Source organism: Arthrobotrys flagrans (genome assembly GCF_004000055.1).
Source record: "Arthrobotrys flagrans strain CBS H-5679 chromosome Unknown unitig_3, whole genome shotgun sequence".
Taxonomy (NCBI): domain Eukaryota; kingdom Fungi; phylum Ascomycota; class Orbiliomycetes; order Orbiliales; family Orbiliaceae; genus Arthrobotrys; species Arthrobotrys flagrans.
Genome location: NW_027137547.1, coordinates 782,617 through 801,396, shown reverse-complemented (window position 1 = coordinate 801,396; position 18,780 = coordinate 782,617). Strand labels below are relative to the sequence as shown.

General features: G+C 46.3%; 10 protein-coding genes across 10 annotated transcripts; 6 read left to right on the top strand and 4 right to left on the bottom strand.

The window, feature by feature from the left end:
* Positions 1-224: 224 nt before the first annotated feature.
* On the top strand, positions 225-2,390 carry DFL_001615 (uncharacterized protein; the record flags this gene model as incomplete). The annotated part of the gene is made up of 1 exon (XM_067630262.1): positions 225-2,390. The coding sequence occupies one exon, from the start codon at positions 225-227 to the stop codon at positions 2,388-2,390; it is 2,166 nt and encodes a 721-aa protein (XP_067492923.1).
* A 577-nt stretch (positions 2,391-2,967) lies between these two features.
* DFL_001614 (uncharacterized protein) lies at positions 2,968-3,306 on the bottom strand (the record flags this gene model as incomplete). The annotated part of the gene is made up of 1 exon (XM_067630261.1): positions 2,968-3,306. One exon carries the CDS (start codon positions 3,304-3,306, stop codon positions 2,968-2,970), a length of 339 nt encoding a protein of 112 aa, XP_067492922.1.
* A 1,261-nt stretch (positions 3,307-4,567) lies between these two features.
* On the top strand, positions 4,568-5,637 carry DFL_001613 (uncharacterized protein; the record flags this gene model as incomplete). Its single annotated transcript, XM_067630260.1, has 3 exons — positions 4,568-4,600; positions 4,669-4,922; positions 4,986-5,637. 3 exons carry the CDS (start codon positions 4,568-4,570, stop codon positions 5,635-5,637), a joined length of 939 nt encoding a protein of 312 aa, XP_067492921.1.
* Positions 5,638-5,750: 113 nt separating this feature from the next.
* Positions 5,751-6,894, bottom strand: DFL_001612 (uncharacterized protein; the record flags this gene model as incomplete). Its single annotated transcript, XM_067630259.1, has 5 exons — positions 5,751-5,956; positions 6,036-6,420; positions 6,490-6,568; positions 6,663-6,767; positions 6,845-6,894. 5 exons carry the CDS (start codon positions 6,892-6,894, stop codon positions 5,751-5,753), a joined length of 825 nt encoding a protein of 274 aa, XP_067492920.1.
* A 489-nt stretch (positions 6,895-7,383) lies between these two features.
* DFL_001611 (uncharacterized protein) lies at positions 7,384-8,823 on the bottom strand (the record flags this gene model as incomplete). The annotated part of the gene is made up of 1 exon (XM_067630258.1): positions 7,384-8,823. One exon carries the CDS (start codon positions 8,821-8,823, stop codon positions 7,384-7,386), a length of 1,440 nt encoding a protein of 479 aa, XP_067492919.1.
* Positions 8,824-9,109: 286 nt separating this feature from the next.
* DFL_001610 (uncharacterized protein) lies at positions 9,110-10,111 on the bottom strand (the record flags this gene model as incomplete). The annotated part of the gene is made up of 1 exon (XM_067630257.1): positions 9,110-10,111. The coding sequence occupies one exon, from the start codon at positions 10,109-10,111 to the stop codon at positions 9,110-9,112; it is 1,002 nt and encodes a 333-aa protein (XP_067492918.1).
* Positions 10,112-10,845: 734 nt separating this feature from the next.
* DFL_001609 (40S ribosomal protein uS11) lies at positions 10,846-11,423 on the top strand (the record flags this gene model as incomplete). The annotated part of the gene is made up of 3 exons (XM_067630255.1): positions 10,846-10,915; positions 10,979-11,249; positions 11,309-11,423. The coding sequence occupies 3 exons, from the start codon at positions 10,846-10,848 to the stop codon at positions 11,421-11,423; spliced, it is 456 nt and encodes a 151-aa protein (XP_067492917.1).
* An 857-nt stretch (positions 11,424-12,280) lies between these two features.
* DFL_001608 (uncharacterized protein) lies at positions 12,281-13,665 on the top strand (the record flags this gene model as incomplete). The annotated part of the gene is made up of 2 exons (XM_067630254.1): positions 12,281-12,284; positions 12,353-13,665. The coding sequence occupies 2 exons, from the start codon at positions 12,281-12,283 to the stop codon at positions 13,663-13,665; spliced, it is 1,317 nt and encodes a 438-aa protein (XP_067492916.1).
* A 1,891-nt stretch (positions 13,666-15,556) lies between these two features.
* Positions 15,557-17,125, top strand: DFL_001607 (uncharacterized protein; the record flags this gene model as incomplete). Its single annotated transcript, XM_067630253.1, has 3 exons — positions 15,557-15,803; positions 15,882-16,964; positions 17,037-17,125. The coding sequence occupies 3 exons, from the start codon at positions 15,557-15,559 to the stop codon at positions 17,123-17,125; spliced, it is 1,419 nt and encodes a 472-aa protein (XP_067492915.1).
* Positions 17,126-17,561: 436 nt separating this feature from the next.
* Positions 17,562-18,778, top strand: DFL_001606 (uncharacterized protein; the record flags this gene model as incomplete). Its single annotated transcript, XM_067630252.1, has 2 exons — positions 17,562-18,362; positions 18,431-18,778. The coding sequence occupies 2 exons, from the start codon at positions 17,562-17,564 to the stop codon at positions 18,776-18,778; spliced, it is 1,149 nt and encodes a 382-aa protein (XP_067492914.1).
* Positions 18,779-18,780: the final 2 nt, after the last annotated feature.

Genomic DNA, 18,780 nt, shown 5'->3' with positions numbered 1-18,780 from the left:
TTGAGATGTTACTTTTCTCATCTCGGTCCCACACACTCTCTTTTGTCATTGGAAAAAAAAAAAGGAATACAAGTATATGGCGCCGTTGACAAGCGCTGGCTCTAATTTTTAAGAGATATTCTTTGTAATACATTAATATTTAATATATTATCTTATATACCCGTTGGCCTCTGCCAATTACTATACGGAACTCAATTTTCACATTTCTCTCCCACGATATCAAGATGGGGGTACAATCGATACAGTCCTTTGTCACATCGACACTATTTTCTTTCTTTTGCGTACAAGTTTTATTCATTACAGAATCCCATGCGCAGTTAGGGAATTCAACTGTTATCAATATCTCGCCGACACTCGCAAATACGGCTGCCGCGCCTACAGTGGATAGGTCATTTATCGGTTACTCACTCGAACACAATGCAATGCCTTCATTCTTGAATTCGCAGATTTTAAATAATCTCATGAATCTCTGGACATCGAAAACTGGAGGGCGGCCGGGTATTCGAATTGGAGGATCTGGGATGGATAAAACCACTTATGTGCCAGATTTTGATGAGCCAGTTATCTGGACTACCAATCCTTCTTCGATGTATTTGGTCGGTCCTTCATATTTCACTTTGATCAAGGATTATTTCCCTAGTGATACACAGATCACATTTGGCCTGAATTTGGTCAATTCAACGGGGAATTGGAGTAATACCGTCGATTTCGCGGTAGCGGCGGATATGAACCTTCCACAGGCTGATCTTTTTGAGATTGGGAATGAGCCTGATCTTTACGTTCAGGGTAAACAGAGACCGTCGGGTTGGGTGGGCAAAGATTATGCCGCGGAATGGATAACTGTAGCAAATAAAGTCAAGGAGGCTCTTCCAAGTGCTCGATTCCAGCCTGCGGTTTTTGCTGGGTCCTTGGAAGACGGGTTCGATCTCAGTTCGTTGGTTAAGGCCGGGATCAATACCGGTTCTTTCAACATACCGACTTACTCGATACACTTCTATCCTCAGAGTGCCTGCTCGGGAAATCAAAATCTCAATAACTTGATTGATCATAATACCCTTGGAGGACAGCTACAGAAATTCAACCCTGAGATTGCTGCTGCGGAAGCTGGGGGTGCTCGGTTTACACTTGCGGAATCTAATACTGTGAGCTGCAGCGGCTTTGTCGATGTTTCAGATACTTATGCATCCGCCCTTTGGCTTGTCGACTATACCCTCGCCGCTGCTACTAGGAACATTGACAGAATATATTTCCATAATGGTCCAACAACCCCATACACTCTTTTCATCCCCAAAGGGGCCAGTGGTCTCACAGCGGGTATTCGACCCATGTCGTTCGGTGTATACTTTCTCGCCGAAGCTTTAGCTCTTCCAGCACAGGGTTCGACTACAAAGTTTTTAGTTACGCCTGTTTCGTTACCGGATAGTCCCCCCGATATCGCTGTATACGGGCTGTACTCGAACAAAGTGCAGAAGCCGAACCTGGACGTTATCGGGACTACTGCCAGAGCTTATACTACCGGCGTGCCCTCGACAAGGACTATATATATCACGAACAAGCCTGAAACCTTGACGAGCGTATCGACAAAGATGATTATTAAGTCCGTGTCTACGTCTACAAAGAGAAGTACATCAACCAGGATCGTTACTGTAACGAAGACTACGAGGGTCCCGAAAAGAACGATGGTTAGGGCGACTAGGACTACTACCACTAAAAACCGTCTCGGCAATGGAAAGACGACTACTCGGACGACTAAAATTGTGTACTGGAAAACCACCACAACTACTGTGCCCAGCGTCACTCGTAGCAGAAGTACCTCGAGGAGAACAATTACCTCGCTGTCATTGTCAACTCTTTGGACCAGTCAAAAAGTAACCATCACTAAGGTCATTAGCCGAACGAAACCGCTTATTGCTACAACTTACTCCGTTTCCACGGCACCTAAAGTTCTCAGCTCTACGGATACCAGTGCTACGATCAAGCCTCAGGCAACCGATATCGGAAACTTCCCCTTGAATGACGGTGTCTTCCTTGCCCGTGCAGTCGTCTTGAATTTATCTCGCTATAACACTTCGGACACAAGTGTACTAAATTGTCGTTCTTGCAATGGGCCTTCCCCGGAAGGGTTTGGTACATTGGGAGAAAGAAATTCAACGACGGTTTCTCTAACGGGCTTCCAGCCGAATCATCGCCTCAAGTTGCTGAGACTCACGGGTCCCGGGTTGAATGCTAAGAGTGGGATCAATGTCAGTGGCCTTGCGTTTGATGAAGATACTGGGGCGGTGACGAGTGCGCCGCAGCCGGGTAACATATCTGTTGACAAAACCGGGAAGGTTGTGTTCGATATATTGGCATCGGAGGCTGTACTACTTGTTGATGAGAATGTGGTATGAGAAATAGTCTTTTATCTGTCTCTGTGTATTTTCTTTCTTTTAGGTTTCGTTTTCATGAGGGATTTTAGCTTTTGGATTTTGGACTGGGATTAGATCGTGTTTCTGGAGTTGGATTGTGTTTTTGGTTTTTTTAGAAGGGATATATTTCGGGATCTAGTGGCACTAGATGTCACTATATACTTTATAGATTTCTATAGAAGTCTTTGAGGTATTAGATTAGATATTCACATATGTGCATAATTAGTAATTTGGTCGAGTGCTTGTCTCCTCGGCTAAATTCAGCCAGCCTTCGGGAATTGGTGAGCTCTTTTGTGTAACAGCGTGAAAGAAATCACAAAAAAAAATTAATTTTAAAAGAGGATTAGGAAGCTAAAGGAAGCTTGATATATGGCTTGCGCGTTTTGTTCTTGATAAGTACATTCAAATCCACCGCCGTCCAACAAGTATTAAGGCCCCTAAAGGTTCTAAGTCTGCATAGATCTCCCTCCCATACCCCAACAAACGGAAAACCCCGCACTTATTTCCCATACGGAGAAGAAAAGGCGGAAGAAGAATCCCCAGGAGATGGCTCCTTTATTCACGAGCGCTTGCCATTAATCGCCAATAGCTGAACTTCGAAGATCAAAGTCGCATTGGGTGGGATAAGGCCTGGGTATCCGCGCTGGCCGTATGCATAATCTCCAGTGATTGTCAACTTGGCTTTCTCACCGAGAGACATCTGGGGGACACCTTCGTCCCATCCTTTGATGACCTTGCCGACACCGATCACGGTTTGGAATTCTTCGTTGCGGTCGACGGAGGAGTCGAATTTCTTGCCGTTGGTGAGGGTACCGGTGTAGTGCATGGAGACGGTGTCACCCTTAACTGGGTAGTCGGTACCGTTACCGGGGGCGATGATTTCTCTGGTGACACCCATGTTGATAAGTATATAGAGTTTGAGGGAACTTGAAGTTGGTAGACTAGTGCTTTGTGCTTTGTAGTGTGGTGGGAGACGTATGCGTGGAGGGTTGTGTCTGGGAGGATGGAGAAGTGGGAGGGGTGATAAGAACTTAAAAGTTAGGTTTGCATGTCGCCCCACCATGGTCTGCCTTTTCTTAGGACCGCAGTGCACCGCGAGAAAACCCAGTTTGGTCTTATTCATAACATTTCGTATTCACTCAAATCACTGCTAGGGCATCTCAATATATCTGCGCGCCACCACTGATCAAAAACGCGAAGACTGGGCATCATTGCGTCCACTATATTTGGTTCCGAGGTTGCGTAGCTCTGTTGCTGTTGTATTTTGATTCTCAACACAAGGCTATGCTTTTAAGGTCAGCTATTTTTGCCGACGAACTACAAGCCAGCCTAGATATTTTTTCCTGGCGTTTTACTGAATTTTTGCCTGGCCTCGAGACCTACTTTTTACTTTGGTTTTATACTTATACTGATGGGGACTCAGCTACCTATTAAGTTAGTTAGCTCAATTGTATTATAGAACACACTGGAGATAAACTTAAATGACAGGAATGTGTAGATAGTAGCTATTCCTGTTCTCGACATCGAAATTATTTGAATTTCTACTTCCCCAGTTAAATTGGTCAAGGTCGAGAACTCAAGATCTTCAGAACGGGGCTACCTAGCTAGTCCCGGTTGAACTAGGTTATCGTAGCATACTATTCTTGAATAATATTGGTGTTTTAAGGATTGAGGATATGGTATCCTGGTGCATGGGAATCTCGAGATCTAACATCGAATATTTATAAATTACATAAAGCTCCTAGTAATAGAAGATCTGGAGTACTTTTTTGCAGAGCTTCTTACTCAGATCCTTATATACTTTGGTACTGAGAATGGTTTGGGGATATCTAGTTCCTCTTCTTCGGTACACAAACGTGTTAGCGAGGTTTCCTATATACTAAACGTGAACATGCGAATTCCGATCCCCCACTCTGCCTTGGATCGGGTAGTCTATTCCGTTCTCGATATGGTCGTCTAATATCCGGGTATAGCATTATGAATCCGACACATGGCAGATGCAGGTCTTGGCGTCTACGCAACGCAGAGAATCCAACAAGCTCACGCTCGAAAGTTTCAGCCGAAGCGGCTCTTCAACCTTGTTCAGTATAAGTATACCCGGTCCATCCCCCTCCGGCTCCCATTCAATAATTGTAAATCTACTGTTACAAACACCAAAAATGCTAGAAACAATCTACATCGTCCGTCATGGGGTATGATATCCCCATGAACCCCTCTACCCCACTCCGCTAACCTCGGCAAACTCTTATCAAATTGCTAGTTCCGTTCAAACTGGGTGGTTTCTAACGATGGTACCTACAATGCAACTATTAAATCGCCAACTGGGATTCCTTCGGATCCACCGTTGACTTCATACGGGGTCGAGCAAGCTAAACAGCTGGGTGTCCATCTGGCGAGTTTGGATATCAAGCCTCAGCAGATATATTCTTCGCCATACTACCGATGTTTGCAGACATCGGCGCCTATTGCGAAAGAGTTGGGGCTCGGTATTGAAGGTGTGGAAGGTGGGATTGCGTACGTAGATCTATTCACGCTGCTTTCCCGGTCGAGTATGCTTACGCGAGATCGAAAATATAGAGAATGGTTTGGCACCGCCCCATTCGACCATCCACTTCCTGCCACCGCGGAGCTTCTGAAAACATTCTTTCCAAACCTGAATGCGAATTACAAGCCAATAATTATTCCCGCTGTTCGCGGGGAGACTATGGCACAGGTACATGATCGTGCTGCCTACGCGCTGACCAGGCTTGTGGAGTATGTTGATAAAACACATCCACAAGTTAAGGCTATTGTATTGGTGTCCCATGCTGCGACGGTTATCGCGGCTGGTAGAGCGCTTGTTGGAGATCCGGATATGGATGTTGGTGCTGGAACATGTTCTTGTTCTATTTATAAGCGAAAGGATCCGAATTCTTCGCCGGTGTGGGTTGATGTCGATGGCAAGGAAGTAGTGGGAACTGGAACGTTGGATTTGAATAAGGGTTCGGTGCCAGTGTTACCATGGAGGGGTAGAGGAGTCTTGGGGGGTTGGACATGTGAGACGAATGGGGATTGTAGTTTTTTGAGTGGCGGAGAGGAGAGGAATTGGTGGTTTGGGGGTGACGAGGCGTGGGATTTTCCAATTGCAAAAGGAACTGGGGTGGAGAAGACGCTGGGTACAGAGATGTCGGGGTTTAGAGACCCCGGTGGGGATGAGACTGTGGGAAAGGGAGAAAGTGCAAAGATTTAAAGATTTGAATGTGTGGGCTGGTAGATTATAGACCTACACCATTTTCTCACTCTGAAGGCTTCTTAGGCCATGCATGTGCTCCTAGTTTATGATTTAGACTAGAGCCGGTGTATTTAATTTGAAGGCTCTCTCCGCCGCCTTTGTTTCCGTGGTATAAATACATCAGCGTTCCTCTGACCGCTCGATTCATATCTAGGTGCTGCCTGCCAATCCGGAAATATATTCTGAGCATTGCAAATCTGTTCCGCCAACGGACCGCAAGTTATATTTCTGAATCGGTCATAAAATCTTCTATATCCTGCGGCAGTCAGGTGGACTCCTTTAAACATTAGCTTATAGAGTTAGTATTTTCTCCGAGAAGCATTTCAAGTCTATCAATAATTTAGATATCCACTTACCATCTCCGCTAGCAAGTAAACTATCCAACTTCTTCGAGCTCGCAACATTAATATCACCTAATAACGGATCACCCTCCTCCCATCCTGCAAACTTCATGAAATCACTCCATAGGTCCAAAAATTCATATCCACCATCCTTAGCTACCTGACCAGCAGCTTCCACATATTTCCTAGTTTCTTTGGCTAAACGTCCCGCAGTACCGCCTTGATGCTCGTTAAAAGGTGGCGGGGAGACAATTATAACTTTTGCGCCTCTTGTAAGATGACCTTGGAAGTTTGGACTCTTGATAAGGGCGTTTAAGTTTTGTTTATACTTGTCGATAGGGATATATTGGGATTGGGGTGCTGTAGGGAGGATGGCATCATTGGCGCCAAACCAGAGGACCTGCGCGCGGGGTGCATTCGTTAGAGTCGTTATCTGAGTTTCAGGACATTTTAGAACTGGAACTCTTACCAAAAGTTTGATATCGTTACTCCCAGTAGGTGGGATTACATCATTAGCAATAAATCTTGCATTTGCAGTGTTGTAGCCGCTTCAGCCAAGACCGCTCGGTCCTTGTTAGCCAAAATTTGAGAAGAAAAACCGGCACTACACGATTAAAGAGATTGTAAAATATGATGACATACTGAAAACCCCGTTCTATAATTTGAAACTTTCCTGAAAAGACATTGCTAATCGCTGCGCCGACTGAATACCCTGCCTGGGTTTGCCATATATTCTTGGTTAAACTGCTGTTCGCCCACAAGAGTGTCGTTAGCACTGATTCTCATGTCCGTTCCGAGCGCCGAATTCGAAGACTAAAACTTACTCCCCCAAAAATAGTATAGAAGGGTACCTAAAAGGAATTTGCGATGTCATTATATAATGCAAGTAGTATCGGCTGATAGATCTATAGACTTGGTTTTAAATTCTATTAAATTTATTTTCGTAGCTTATCGTAGCCTAGGTGTGCACTTTCGAGACAGCCTTTTTGGCGAAGGCTTTAGTGAATTGGAACCCTCGCAATGCGATTCCATGACCCTTTTATATCCTGGTGCGATAATGCTTATCTTATAGGCTAATATTGGAAAGAGTCGTGTAAACACTTGCGATGTGGAAATGGACCGAGTCCAGTCGCATATCCACCTGGAAGCTGATTCGGTGCAGAGTCAATGCCCCCGCAACGAAGCGCTTGCATGACAAAGGCAAAGCAACTCCAAGGCCTGGGCGCCCCGCTGAAGTCGATATACGACCGAAGATAGAGACTACCTACATTAATTGGTCCTTGCTTAAGTTGTTCGAGAATTTCCATATCATAATATGGATTATGGATATATGGGTACAAAAACGCTGTCGCGAATACCCAAGCTATAGCTCCACAATTACTGGCGCAAACTCTCCCCTCTCGTCCTCCCCTTCCATATCCTCGAGCTCCACTTCTATCCTTCCACCGCCTTCCTCAGGTGGTAAATCTACCATTCCCTTTCTAACATATTGATCATCGAGATACCATCCAACTCTCCTACAGACTTTTTCTAATTTCTCAAATGCTTCCTTAAGCCTCTCCAGTTCTTTCTTGTCCCTGACCTCTTCAACATCTTTTAGCTCTCGATTGAACCCTCTGAGCAATTTGATCAACCATGCATCTCCTCCACTCACGAATTCTTCTAATACGTTATCTTCTACTGGGATTCCTACTGCTTCCTCGTCGTCCTCGTCGTCACTCTCGGCCTTTCCCCCAACTACCAATCTAGCTGCTTTCAGCATTTCTTCGACTAGCCCTACTAGTCGAACAAAGTATTTCGTGTGTGATTTGATTACTTCTCCTGCCGTTAAAGATATCTCTAGGATATGCTTGAACTGTACTGCAGATGAGTAGTTCGCGAGCAACACTGTTAGAACAAACGAGATCGATAGCTCAGCTAATAGCGCTGATTGCCCGTCTTCTGTATCCTTAGATGACGGTAGATTCCCCGACAATGACTCAGCCGTCGAGTCAGCCGTCGCAAGGCTACTTTCCGATTGTCGCCCTCCGTATTCCGGAGATAATCGTCGGAATATGTCTGTGAGAACCCAACTTCTATCCCTCGCCCATACCGTCCGCTCCCTTCCGACAGCATTCAACGGCCACGTGTGCTTGAGGTTTATTTGTGTGTAATCTAACGACTCCCTCTCCTTCGTAGACTCGCTTTCAGCTGACGGAGGCTTTTCTGGTCCAAATATCTTTCTCAGCCCTGTGATTTCGGTCTTTGACCGTATGGCCTCGTCTAGTTCCTCTTTCTCCCATTGTGTCTCCCGCGTAGATTCACAACTCCAACTCGGGCCAAGTATTCGGGTTACACTCGATTGTGATTTGGATAAAATTATCGAAGCCAAGGAGTTCCAAACAAATAGCTTCTCCTCAGGGACTTGAAGTTTCTCATAAGGGCTCAGATGTCCACGATATATCTCTTGAAGATTCTTCTTGATGTTTTCGACCTCGACAGATGGGATCTCTGATTCTGAAAGAAGAGATTCGGTTTTTGAACACCATTTTTTAATGATGTAGGGTATAGACGGCGAAGCAGTGAAGAAGAACCCGGTACGGAAATGGAGAGATGATGAATTCAATGTTGGGTTTTCGAGGTCTGTGATTCGTGATTCGGTGTTCGATGGGTCGATGGGATCTGAGGTTGGAGAGAAGTAGCAGAAATGGACTCCTGGAGGGATGTTCTTGATGCCACGGAAACGAGGGGCTATTGTGAATGAAGCTAGGTCGATTGCGCAGAAGGAAGACGGCGGGAGGTCGAGGAGGATGAGTGATGTCATGGCGAGGTTTAATGTCTGTGAAGTTGTCTTTGCGGTGGTCTCTTGGCCCATCGCGACATTTCAAGATAGTGTCACGTGATATGGAGATATGGAATTTGGTCTCGAACGTTCATTTCGACGTTTCCTTGTAAAATTGTGCTTATAAGGCCGTTATCACTAGCCCCTCTCGTAAACAGTCGAGTACAATATATCTACCAAATTTACGTTTGGGGCCTCATTATTCGAGAAGCCCTTCTCATAGTATCCCGTTCCGAGCATACATCTAGTGTATGTCTAGTGTTTGGTATTATATCGGCGAGTGCTTCAAGGTCGTCCATACCCAGCTCGTAGCGCACCCTGCCGCTATTCCGTCAAATTTAGAATTCCCTTCAACAAGCCCATCGATAGGAACTTCATGCTTCCACCTTACAACCTCCCCTTGTTCTCTGTTCAAAGTCCCACAGTTTCCATGTTCGCCCCAGCCCCAAGCATAGAGCTTTCCGTCCAATCCGACCCCAATTGCATGTTCACTTCCTACGGCCAACTTTTCCAATAGTGGCAGATCCTCTGGTGGCAGTTGTCCGTGTGTTCCTCTACCCCAAGCTAATACCTTTCCCTCGACTGTCAAAATGTATATCGCACCCCACCCGGCTGCGAAGGTTTTCCATTCTGAAACCCTGGTCGAAGGCTTGGATTTTATAACACCCCATTTATCGCTTCCAATGACATGGACCTCTCCATTGGAAGAGATAAATGCGGAGAACTCCCGTCCTGCGGCAATCCCAGCAATCCCAAACCCTTCTGGTAGATCCAGCTGAAGTTTGGCTGGTTCCCAAATAAACTTCTCACCATTTGCCAGAATACCCAATTGTCCTTTCCGTCCATTCCCCCAACCATACACATACCCATTAGATAGTAATGCTAGTGTGTGTTCAACACTACTAACAATCTGCGTAACTGCAGTATCAGTAGGTGGGAATGATGGGATTCGAGTTAGAGACCGAGCCGTCGTAACTGATGGCCCTAATCCAAGTTCCCCACGAGGGCCATTGCCACAAGCATACACGGTGTTATCTGAAGAGACAAATATCGAGAACTGCCACCCGGAGCTTATAGCTTGCCACCGAGCCGTTGGGCTGGGTGGAAGGATCGATGTGAATTTGGTCGTGATTAATTGCGAACTATCGCCACTGGGCTTAATTGATGATGCGACACAACATTGGCCGAATGTATTGTCCCCTGTAGCATAAGCGATATTGGAGCCGCCAGAAAATATGAATGTATGGTTCCCGCCTGTTGTAATGTTCATGCTAGATGAGCAGGGAGGAAACACCTCCGTCGGAGTATGAGCATCCTCAACATGGCATATCCCAAGTTGTCCTAGAGAATTGGACCCGAAAGAGAAGAGCCTATAGGGTGAAGGGGAAGGTGATATCCCTATCGACGATGGTGGAGGTGATGGTCTGTCAGCCATATGGTGTTGAGTGTGGTTGAAGTAGAGTGTGTTGTTAGACACAACACAGCCATATACGTTTGACAATTTGGCGTCAAGCGCCTACTCGCCTAATTCTAGGTCCAGACTAGCCGTATCAGGATTAACGCGAAATGAAGGAAATTTCGCAGTCACAATTTTGAAGATTTGCTGGTGCTAGCACCTTAGCCTGGTCTTGAGCTTGAAGAACCTTGAATTTCAACCGCATCGACGACATCTCCATCCTTCACCAACATCACCGATCCCGACACCACCAATCCTCTAGGTACGAACATCCGCCCTTAGGTATCACGGTCCGATTCAATTCGCCTCGAAGTATTTCATTCCGATCCAGCTTTCAATCCTACGTTTATCTTGACAGACCGTAATTTCTTTCAAAAGAGGGACGCTGGCACAAGGCCTGTCGAGAAACGAAGGATTGAGCAAGGAAATGGAATACTCGAGATATTCTGCAATCGGAACGATGGATACCGCCTCAGGAATAGAACAAAGGCTAACAGGGTGATTCCTGGCTGATATAGGCCTTCAATCTACCATCACATACCATCAAAATGCCACCAAAGAAGAAGTCCGAACGCCCAAAGGAGGAGAACATCTCCCTCGGTCCTCAGATCCGCGAGGGTATGCTATAACTGTAATTCAGTAAATCCTTATAGGTAGCTAGATTCTAACTGAAAATCTCAGGTGAACTCGTTTTCGGTGTCGCCCGTATCTTTGCTTCCTTCAACGATACCTTCGTCCACGTTACCGATTTGTCCGGCCGTGAAACCATCTGCCGTATCACTGGTGGTCAAAAGGTCAAGGCTGACCGTGACGAATCTTCCCCATACGCTGCCATGTTGGCTGCCCAAGATGTTGCTGCCCGATGCAAGGAACTCGGAATCACTGCCCTCCACATCAAGATCAGAGCCACCGGTGGTAACGGAACAAAGACACCCGGACCCGGTGCTCAGTCGTATGTCTGCTCTCTTCTCATAGAATTTTATAAAAATGATACTAATTAGTTTTATTTAGCGCCCTGAGAGCTTTGGCTCGTGCTGGCATGAAGATCGGCCGTATCGAGGACGTCACCCCCACACCATCCGACAGCACTCGTCGCAAGGGTGGTAGAAGAGGTCGCAGATTGTAGGCGGTGGATGTCTTTTTATTTGTGTTTTTCGCATTTTGACTATACCTTCTACCTGTGCAATATTTCCTTTCCTCTTATCCTGAGGTTTCCCGTTGGGATCTCTATATAACGCCGGCGATTGCAAAATATTAACACTTTGCATCGTCACCAAGCTGGTCGGATATGCTGTTTGATGGATATCTCTCCTGGCCTCGCCCTTCGAATTCTTATTAATATCCAAAAGTCGGGCTTTCACTCAGATGTTACGTAGTAATGACACATGCTACTTCCTTTACAAATACGTAATGGAATCGGGGCGTTCTCCTTCAACCGTTCTTCTTGCGAATAGTCGTAAATTTAAAGTATAATCGGTGCCCCATCAATATTACCAGGAGGTCATAATATGATATGTCCTCCTGGATTCGAAGCTGCATAGTATGACTGTCGACATTAATGGGGAAGATTTTTGCAGGCTGTGGTTGGCTGGTTCTTGCGTTCACCTGGCAACCGTTAGGCGGGTCGGAGGTGCGCCCAACCTCCCTGGCAACAACCTCCCCACCACACACACAACACCAAACGCCAAATTCACGTTTCTGTCCAAGCCAACTAGTATAACTCCCACCACCGCCACCGTCTACTGCTCGCCCGCTGCTTGGTTTTTGGAGAACCACAGCTGCCATGTCCCCGTAGATATCCGGATATATCTACCTACCTTCCCTAAATGCTTCTTCGTCGTTGATCGTGTGCCCTATTCTTTCCCGTTATTTTTTGACGAAACTTCGCGAGTTCATCGCTGTCATCGCGAAATTCCAACAATTGGCCCCGTGATATAACCACGAAAAAAAGAAATACGACCGAGTCGTATTTCGAGCTTCATGATGGGTATGTACCTTGGCTCTTCTTCAGACACTTGATACTAGTACGAAGACAAGTTGTTAACGGTTATGCAGTTGATGTTGGGAAAGAACCTCTCTATCCTGCACTGCCGCAGGTGGTGACCACCCCTCCTCCCTCGACCAGCCTTATCACGCCTTCAGAAACCCAAGTAACAGACCGAAAGGTCTCCCATTCGCCCATAACTCCTCTTAGAGATGAACTTCCAGCCATTATCTCCGAGGACCTTGCAAAATCACCACTTCCTCCAATCCCTCTTATCGCAACTACCGTAACCCCAGAGCCAACACCCCGTCTGCACACTATAGCCTCCAAAAATGATATCCTCACCTCTCCAGCACAAACTCAAAGAACGCCCACGATCCCTCTCCTAAGCGCCTCTGAAATCACAACGTTATCACCAACCTCACTCCGTGAGAAACTTACTATATCACAAACACATATATCGACTCTCCAGCGTCTTGCCGAAGAATCTCGAGCTGCAGCACGACACTGGATGCTTCAGCATAAAATGCTTGAAACAGACTATACAAATGAAAAGCACCGATATGAAGTCGAGATAGCGTTGGCTAAACGGGAAGTTGAGGTTTTACGTGGCCGTGGAGGACCTGCTAGTGCAAACAACAGCTTTGGAGGGGAAGACGAGACTGACAAATTACGGGAACGGTTGGCAAGGGCTAAGAATTTGATATTGGAGGAGCGAGCGGCGAAGAAGGACTTGGAAGACATGGTGGAGAGACTAAAAAAGCGGATTAGGGATAATCGCAAGCATGATAATATGGTTGATCGAGCTATACTACATGTCGAAGCTAGTAGGGGCCTTAAGAGAAGCGAGTCGGGGCTATCGACCACGAGTCAGCAGCGGGAAGATGGATTGGCAGCGCTGGGTGAGGTGGCAAGTCAGGTGCTTATGGAACAAGAGGCCAGGGCAGGAAGTGGGACGCCAAAGAAGACTGCGCAGACTCCACAGCGTGGGAATCTAGTGTCACCGATTGAGATGGGGACCGTGGTAACAGTGACACCGTCCAAGAAGAGAAGAAGAAGAAAGAGTAGAGACTCTACGATCTCGGCAAGTGATGGTGAAGTGCCGACAGTGGTTAACACACCGGCAAGGAAGGTGCAAAGGAAGGAAGGCGGCGTGATAATAACTGCTGTAGCAGCCGCGGGTATCGGAGTCAACCCTGGGACACCAAAGAAACCAAGGGCAGCTCCAAGTGCTACTGCTACACAGAGAAGCGTGAAGAAGAAGGTGAGTAGTGGTAAACTTGGCGCTGGGAGGAGTCCTTTGATGGGTGGGACTGAGGGAGCGCAAGATGTGAGAGAGGTTTTCGGGGCAGCGTTGAGGTATACTGGAGGAGATGGAACATGACATCTACGTCTATCAAACCCGTGAAGCTGGAGAGGTGATCTTATTGTATATATTGTCACGATGTACTACGCTTTGATATACGGTGTTCTGTGATGATTTGAGGGTATTTGGAGTTTTTCTTGTTTCTGACTCTCTTCGTAGGTTACTGACTTCTCTGCTTGTATTTCTGGTGCGATCTATTCTACCATTATATCAACAAATTGGGAGTTTGTGTGTTCGGGATTGATGTGATCGCATGATAGAACCAATTGAGCATTCTCGCTATCGAATTCGAATCGAACACTGCTCCGAACCCACTCTTTGTTGGCTAGCTTCTCGGGATAAGTGGCCTCTTGACGACCTCTCAGCCATAGAGATCGCCATTCCTACGCATATGTTGGCTATGTGGGAGAAATCACCCGCAGCATATATGCACACCCTTGGACGGCTGATCCCATCGGGGCATCAAATGAATACCCACAATTTAAGACAAGCTCCGCCGATGTAATGAGCCAGAATTCAAATACAATTACTAGCTTGTTCATACTGCTCCGACATAGGACTATGATTGAAACACAAAGATGCCAAATTGCATTAGCTAATCGTACCCCCGTGCATCAATGCGTGCAATCCTAATCCGACATGTCAACAGGTGTGAGTTGGATGCCTCGAATCGATCCAGACGCTCAAGAGCGGGTTAGGGAGTTAGCGAGATGTTTCATTCAGATGCTACACAGCTCCGCATTGCCCGAATTTCAAGCTCAAGAACCAAGGGCCATTCACATTCCACATGCATTGCACATGTTGCGAGCTCCTGTCGTCAGTTCCCATCATCAGTTTGCTTAGCCAATCGGGTTCCTAATAAAGCTCCCGCTGCCGTTCCTCCTCGATCGTGTATTCCCTTGCAGCATTGCGCTGCGACCGTGAAAATTTTCTCCAGGTTGCAGGTGGTCCAAAGAGGATAGCTACCTAGGCTTGTAGTTTCGGACGGAAGACGCTTTCTCATCAATGAGAGGGGAAATGCCGCAATCCGATGAAGTTTTATGCTTGGGTCCAACTAAGGTTTTCATAGCAAATTTTTTTTTTAGATCTGCACTGGGGTGGAGGAGTTCTGATTGATCCAGCCACCATGCAGAATTCCAACGATTTGCGGGCCTGTAGATCAGATCTCATTCGCACCTATGGTTCGCCGAGGATTGGATCTTGGTCGCTAACCGAAGCGAGAATCCACGATTTAGATCCAGCAGAAATTCTCCGACCGCGCTCCAGAAAACCATCTTCTAATTATAATAGCTTCCCATTAAACGGAAGTAACATCATTATTGAAAACAAAAGCCAATGGTAGGATCAATTTCGCAAGGGCCAAACCCTACTGCCGACCGATTCAGCTGTTGAGGTAGCTCGCGGGAGCCATGCACTGCATAGACGAAATCCGACCTGCAGATGTTTTCATAGTCTCGGTGGCTAAATAATTGGATGAAAAGAACTAGCATTTGGAGGACCTCGACTAGCTTTTCTGTGCGACATAGTCGTTTTCAACCAAGCTGGGCTTGACAAAGCGATCTTGCATTTTAATATTCATGCTTGTATAAAACATACGAAATGTGGAACGTAGCACCACCGCACAGGAACTGAACCTTGAACATCGATTCAAATTCGAACAGGACGAATTTTCTCGCAAAGAGCGAATTCGGGATGATGCGATGCCGTACAAAAATGGCTGGGGCCTCCAGCCCCGTAGCATGCATTCGGTGACAAGATTCTTCTCCCTACACCTGTACTTAAAGCGTCCGCGATCCGGACGTCCATGTTCATAAGTTTTATATTTCAGATATGAGGCCCGTGGATGAAGGAGTTTTCAATTGTTTAGCACAATCTTACTTGACCTGATACCTCTTCTAACCCTCAAAAAATGTCGCCTCGAGTTTATGAAAATGCGCCATATTACGAATTCGAAACGGAGCACTGGCCGGGGCCATTTAGTCTTTCGAACGTTTCTACTGCGACGGACGATGCTATAGCTAAGCATATATTATCAATGGACTCCACGGAGTGCGACCTTTATAGCGAAGATGGCGTTTGGATCGTCGACTTTGCCATAATTCGAAATCAATTGGAGATATGGGAGCGACTACTACCACGAGTCAAAATATTTTACGGTTCATCATCTTCATGAACTACATTGCGATTGCGCATAATATACGAGGACCAAAACTAACCTCTCCGGATTTTTTTAGCTGTAAAAACGAACCCAAACCCCCAACTCCTCAAATACCTATCAAACCACCCCATGAAACTCGGATTCGACTGCGCAAGCCACACCGAAATTGCCGAAATTCTCTCCCTCTCCGTTTCCCCGGACGACATAATATACGCCAACCCTTGCAAAGCCCCCAGTCACATCCGCTATGCCTCCACAAAGAACGTTAAAAAGATGACATTCGACAATGTCACCGAATTATATAAAATCAAAATACACTTCCCAGACGCCGAATGTATTCTACGCTTCAAAGTTAGCGAACCGACACCTAGTGACAACCCTTCTGAGGGGGCAATGTACGAATTGAGTAAAAAGTACGGTGTTACGATCGATTACTCTCGTGAGATACTGCTGCAGGCCAAGAAGTTAGGGTTGAATGTCACCGGCTTGGCATTCCACGTCGGCTCCGGGCAGCGGAATGTAAAAGCTTTCACACATCATATCGAAGAAGCTAGGAGGATCTGGGAGATCGCGAGGGAAGTAGGGTATACATTCACCATCCTCGACATAGGTGGTGGATTCATGTACAGCAACTTTGAGAAAGCTGCGAATGCTGTTAATACTGCTTTGGATGCCGAGTTCGGAGATATAATCGAACGGGGTGAGATAGAGATCGTGGCCGAACCGGGGCGGTATGTGTCCGCGCCGGCGTTCACCTTGCTGACGAGTGTAATTGCGGTAAGGGAAGAAAAAGAAGAAGCGAGCGAGAAGAGGATGGTTTATTTAGCGGATGGATTATACTCGAATATCAATGCGGCCTTTTGGCTGGGGGAGTTGACCTTTCCGACGGTGGTGAAAGGTAAAAGGATGTATAGTTCGAAATCCACGCTACCGACAAGTTCGGCAAGCAGTGATAGTGGGATTGAGGTGGATGAAAGAGATGAAGGGGATAATGGAAGTATAGATCAGGAAAGAGGGGTTGCAACGTTGATGGGTGGAGATTTGCAGGAGTACTCGGTTTGGGGCCCGACTTGTGATTGTATGGATATTGTACTGCAGGATGTACTTCTTCCTAAAGGAATTGAAGTTGGTGATTGGTTTGTGTTTAAGGATTTGGGAGGTAAGGCCTTAAAGCTCTTGATATCAATTCTAAAGTCCACCTCGAAGCTGACAATATTGGGATTTCGTATAGCCTACTCGACTAGTATGAGGACCGCATTCAATGGCTTCAGAACCAGCCACAAGATCTACTATATTAACGAGGGAATGACATTGGTGTAATATAAAAGCCAGAAAGATTTGAGGAGGGCTTTCCTTTTTTGTAGCATGCGGTTGAATATTTTTTATCCTTTTTTTGAGTAGGGTTGTATATATTAACTATTAGCTAGCGGCCCCTGGAGATGTCATGATGTCTAGAACAATACATCAAATTAACCGCAATTGGAATGTGCGAATACATACACATTTTCATATCATTTTAGCGACTTGATTGGACTCGAGGCTAGGTTTTGCTTACAAGATAAGGCTAGGCATACCTAGATATATATATGCCCTCGAGTACAAGTCCAGATCTGACATACGCGTGTTGGCATATTATACTTTGTTGGAGTTGTTTCCGGATCTCTTGGCAAAATTGGAACCGTTTCACTATCGCCGTCTTGTAGCCTCAATCTTCTGAACGCATCTCTATCACTACCCGAAGTCTTCATATACCACAATGGCGCCCGAACCCATAAAGCCCGGCATAAAGGCCGAACAATCAACTACCCCAACCCCATCCGAAGACCCCTCCCAAACTGAAGAAACCACACTCGTCTCGGCCCTCTCTCTCCTCCATCAAATGCACCAAAAACTTGCCTTACTCCGCGAATCAATCCCACATATGGTCCAACCGATAATGAAAGCATCAGCGTACCCAACCCCCGAAACCTTATTCGATGACTTTTCGAAACGAACGTTAAAGGCTTCTGAAGATCTAGTGGAGTTTACGAAGTTGGTTAGTGACGGGAAGTGGATTTTTGATAAGGCTTCGAATAGTAGGCGGGAGAATGGGGTTGAAGGTGGGGAGGTTAAGAGGTGGAAGAGTAGTGCGCCTACGCCGCATTATTTGAAGGATATTACTGAGGGTACGGAAGGGGTGGGGAGGGATAAAGAGGCGAAGAAGGAAGAGGAAGAGGAGAGGAAGGAGAGGAAGAGGTTAGAGGCTGAGAGAAATAAAGAAAAAGAACTAGAGATTATGGAGGTTAAGGAGTTGGAGAGCGAGGATGTTAGAAGAAGGATCATAGAAGAGTTTAAGAAAGAGCACGGTGATCTTGAGGTTACGTCTGAAGAGGACGGGAAGGTTTTGAAGGTTGCGATACCCAAGCCGGTGGGTTTAACGTTCTCGATCGAGATGCCACAGGCTACAGCGGAGTCTAATCGATACATCGTTACTTTAACCACGGCGTCTTATCTCCATATCCTGGTCTTAAGGAGCGTTACGACAAGGCCGAATGCTGGAAGCTTAAAATATCTGTTGGTAGGTTCCTTCTCCTTAACAAGAAACTATACGTTGTATCTTACTTACATATAACCTGGATCTTATAGGATATGATAGCGACCTACAAAACGATATACAAAACCAAATGCAATAAATGCAACAAGCTAACCCAAGGTCCAAAGGCCGACCTCCCTGTCATCCGTCGCCTCAAAAGAACTGCAAAGTTGGTGCAAAAGGAAAGTAAAGAAGATGGCGGAAGCAGTCAAGAGAATGATAAAATGGATACGACTGGGGACGGTAAGACGGTAAAAAGTGCGAAGGATGCAAACCCCAAGATTAAGAAGGAGCCGGAGGAACAGAAGCCCACGGAGGAAAATGATGGCGCGGATGATGTCGCGGAGATCGAACTCGTAGAAGAGTTCTGGGTAACCTATCATGAGGGATGTGCTGCTTAGCG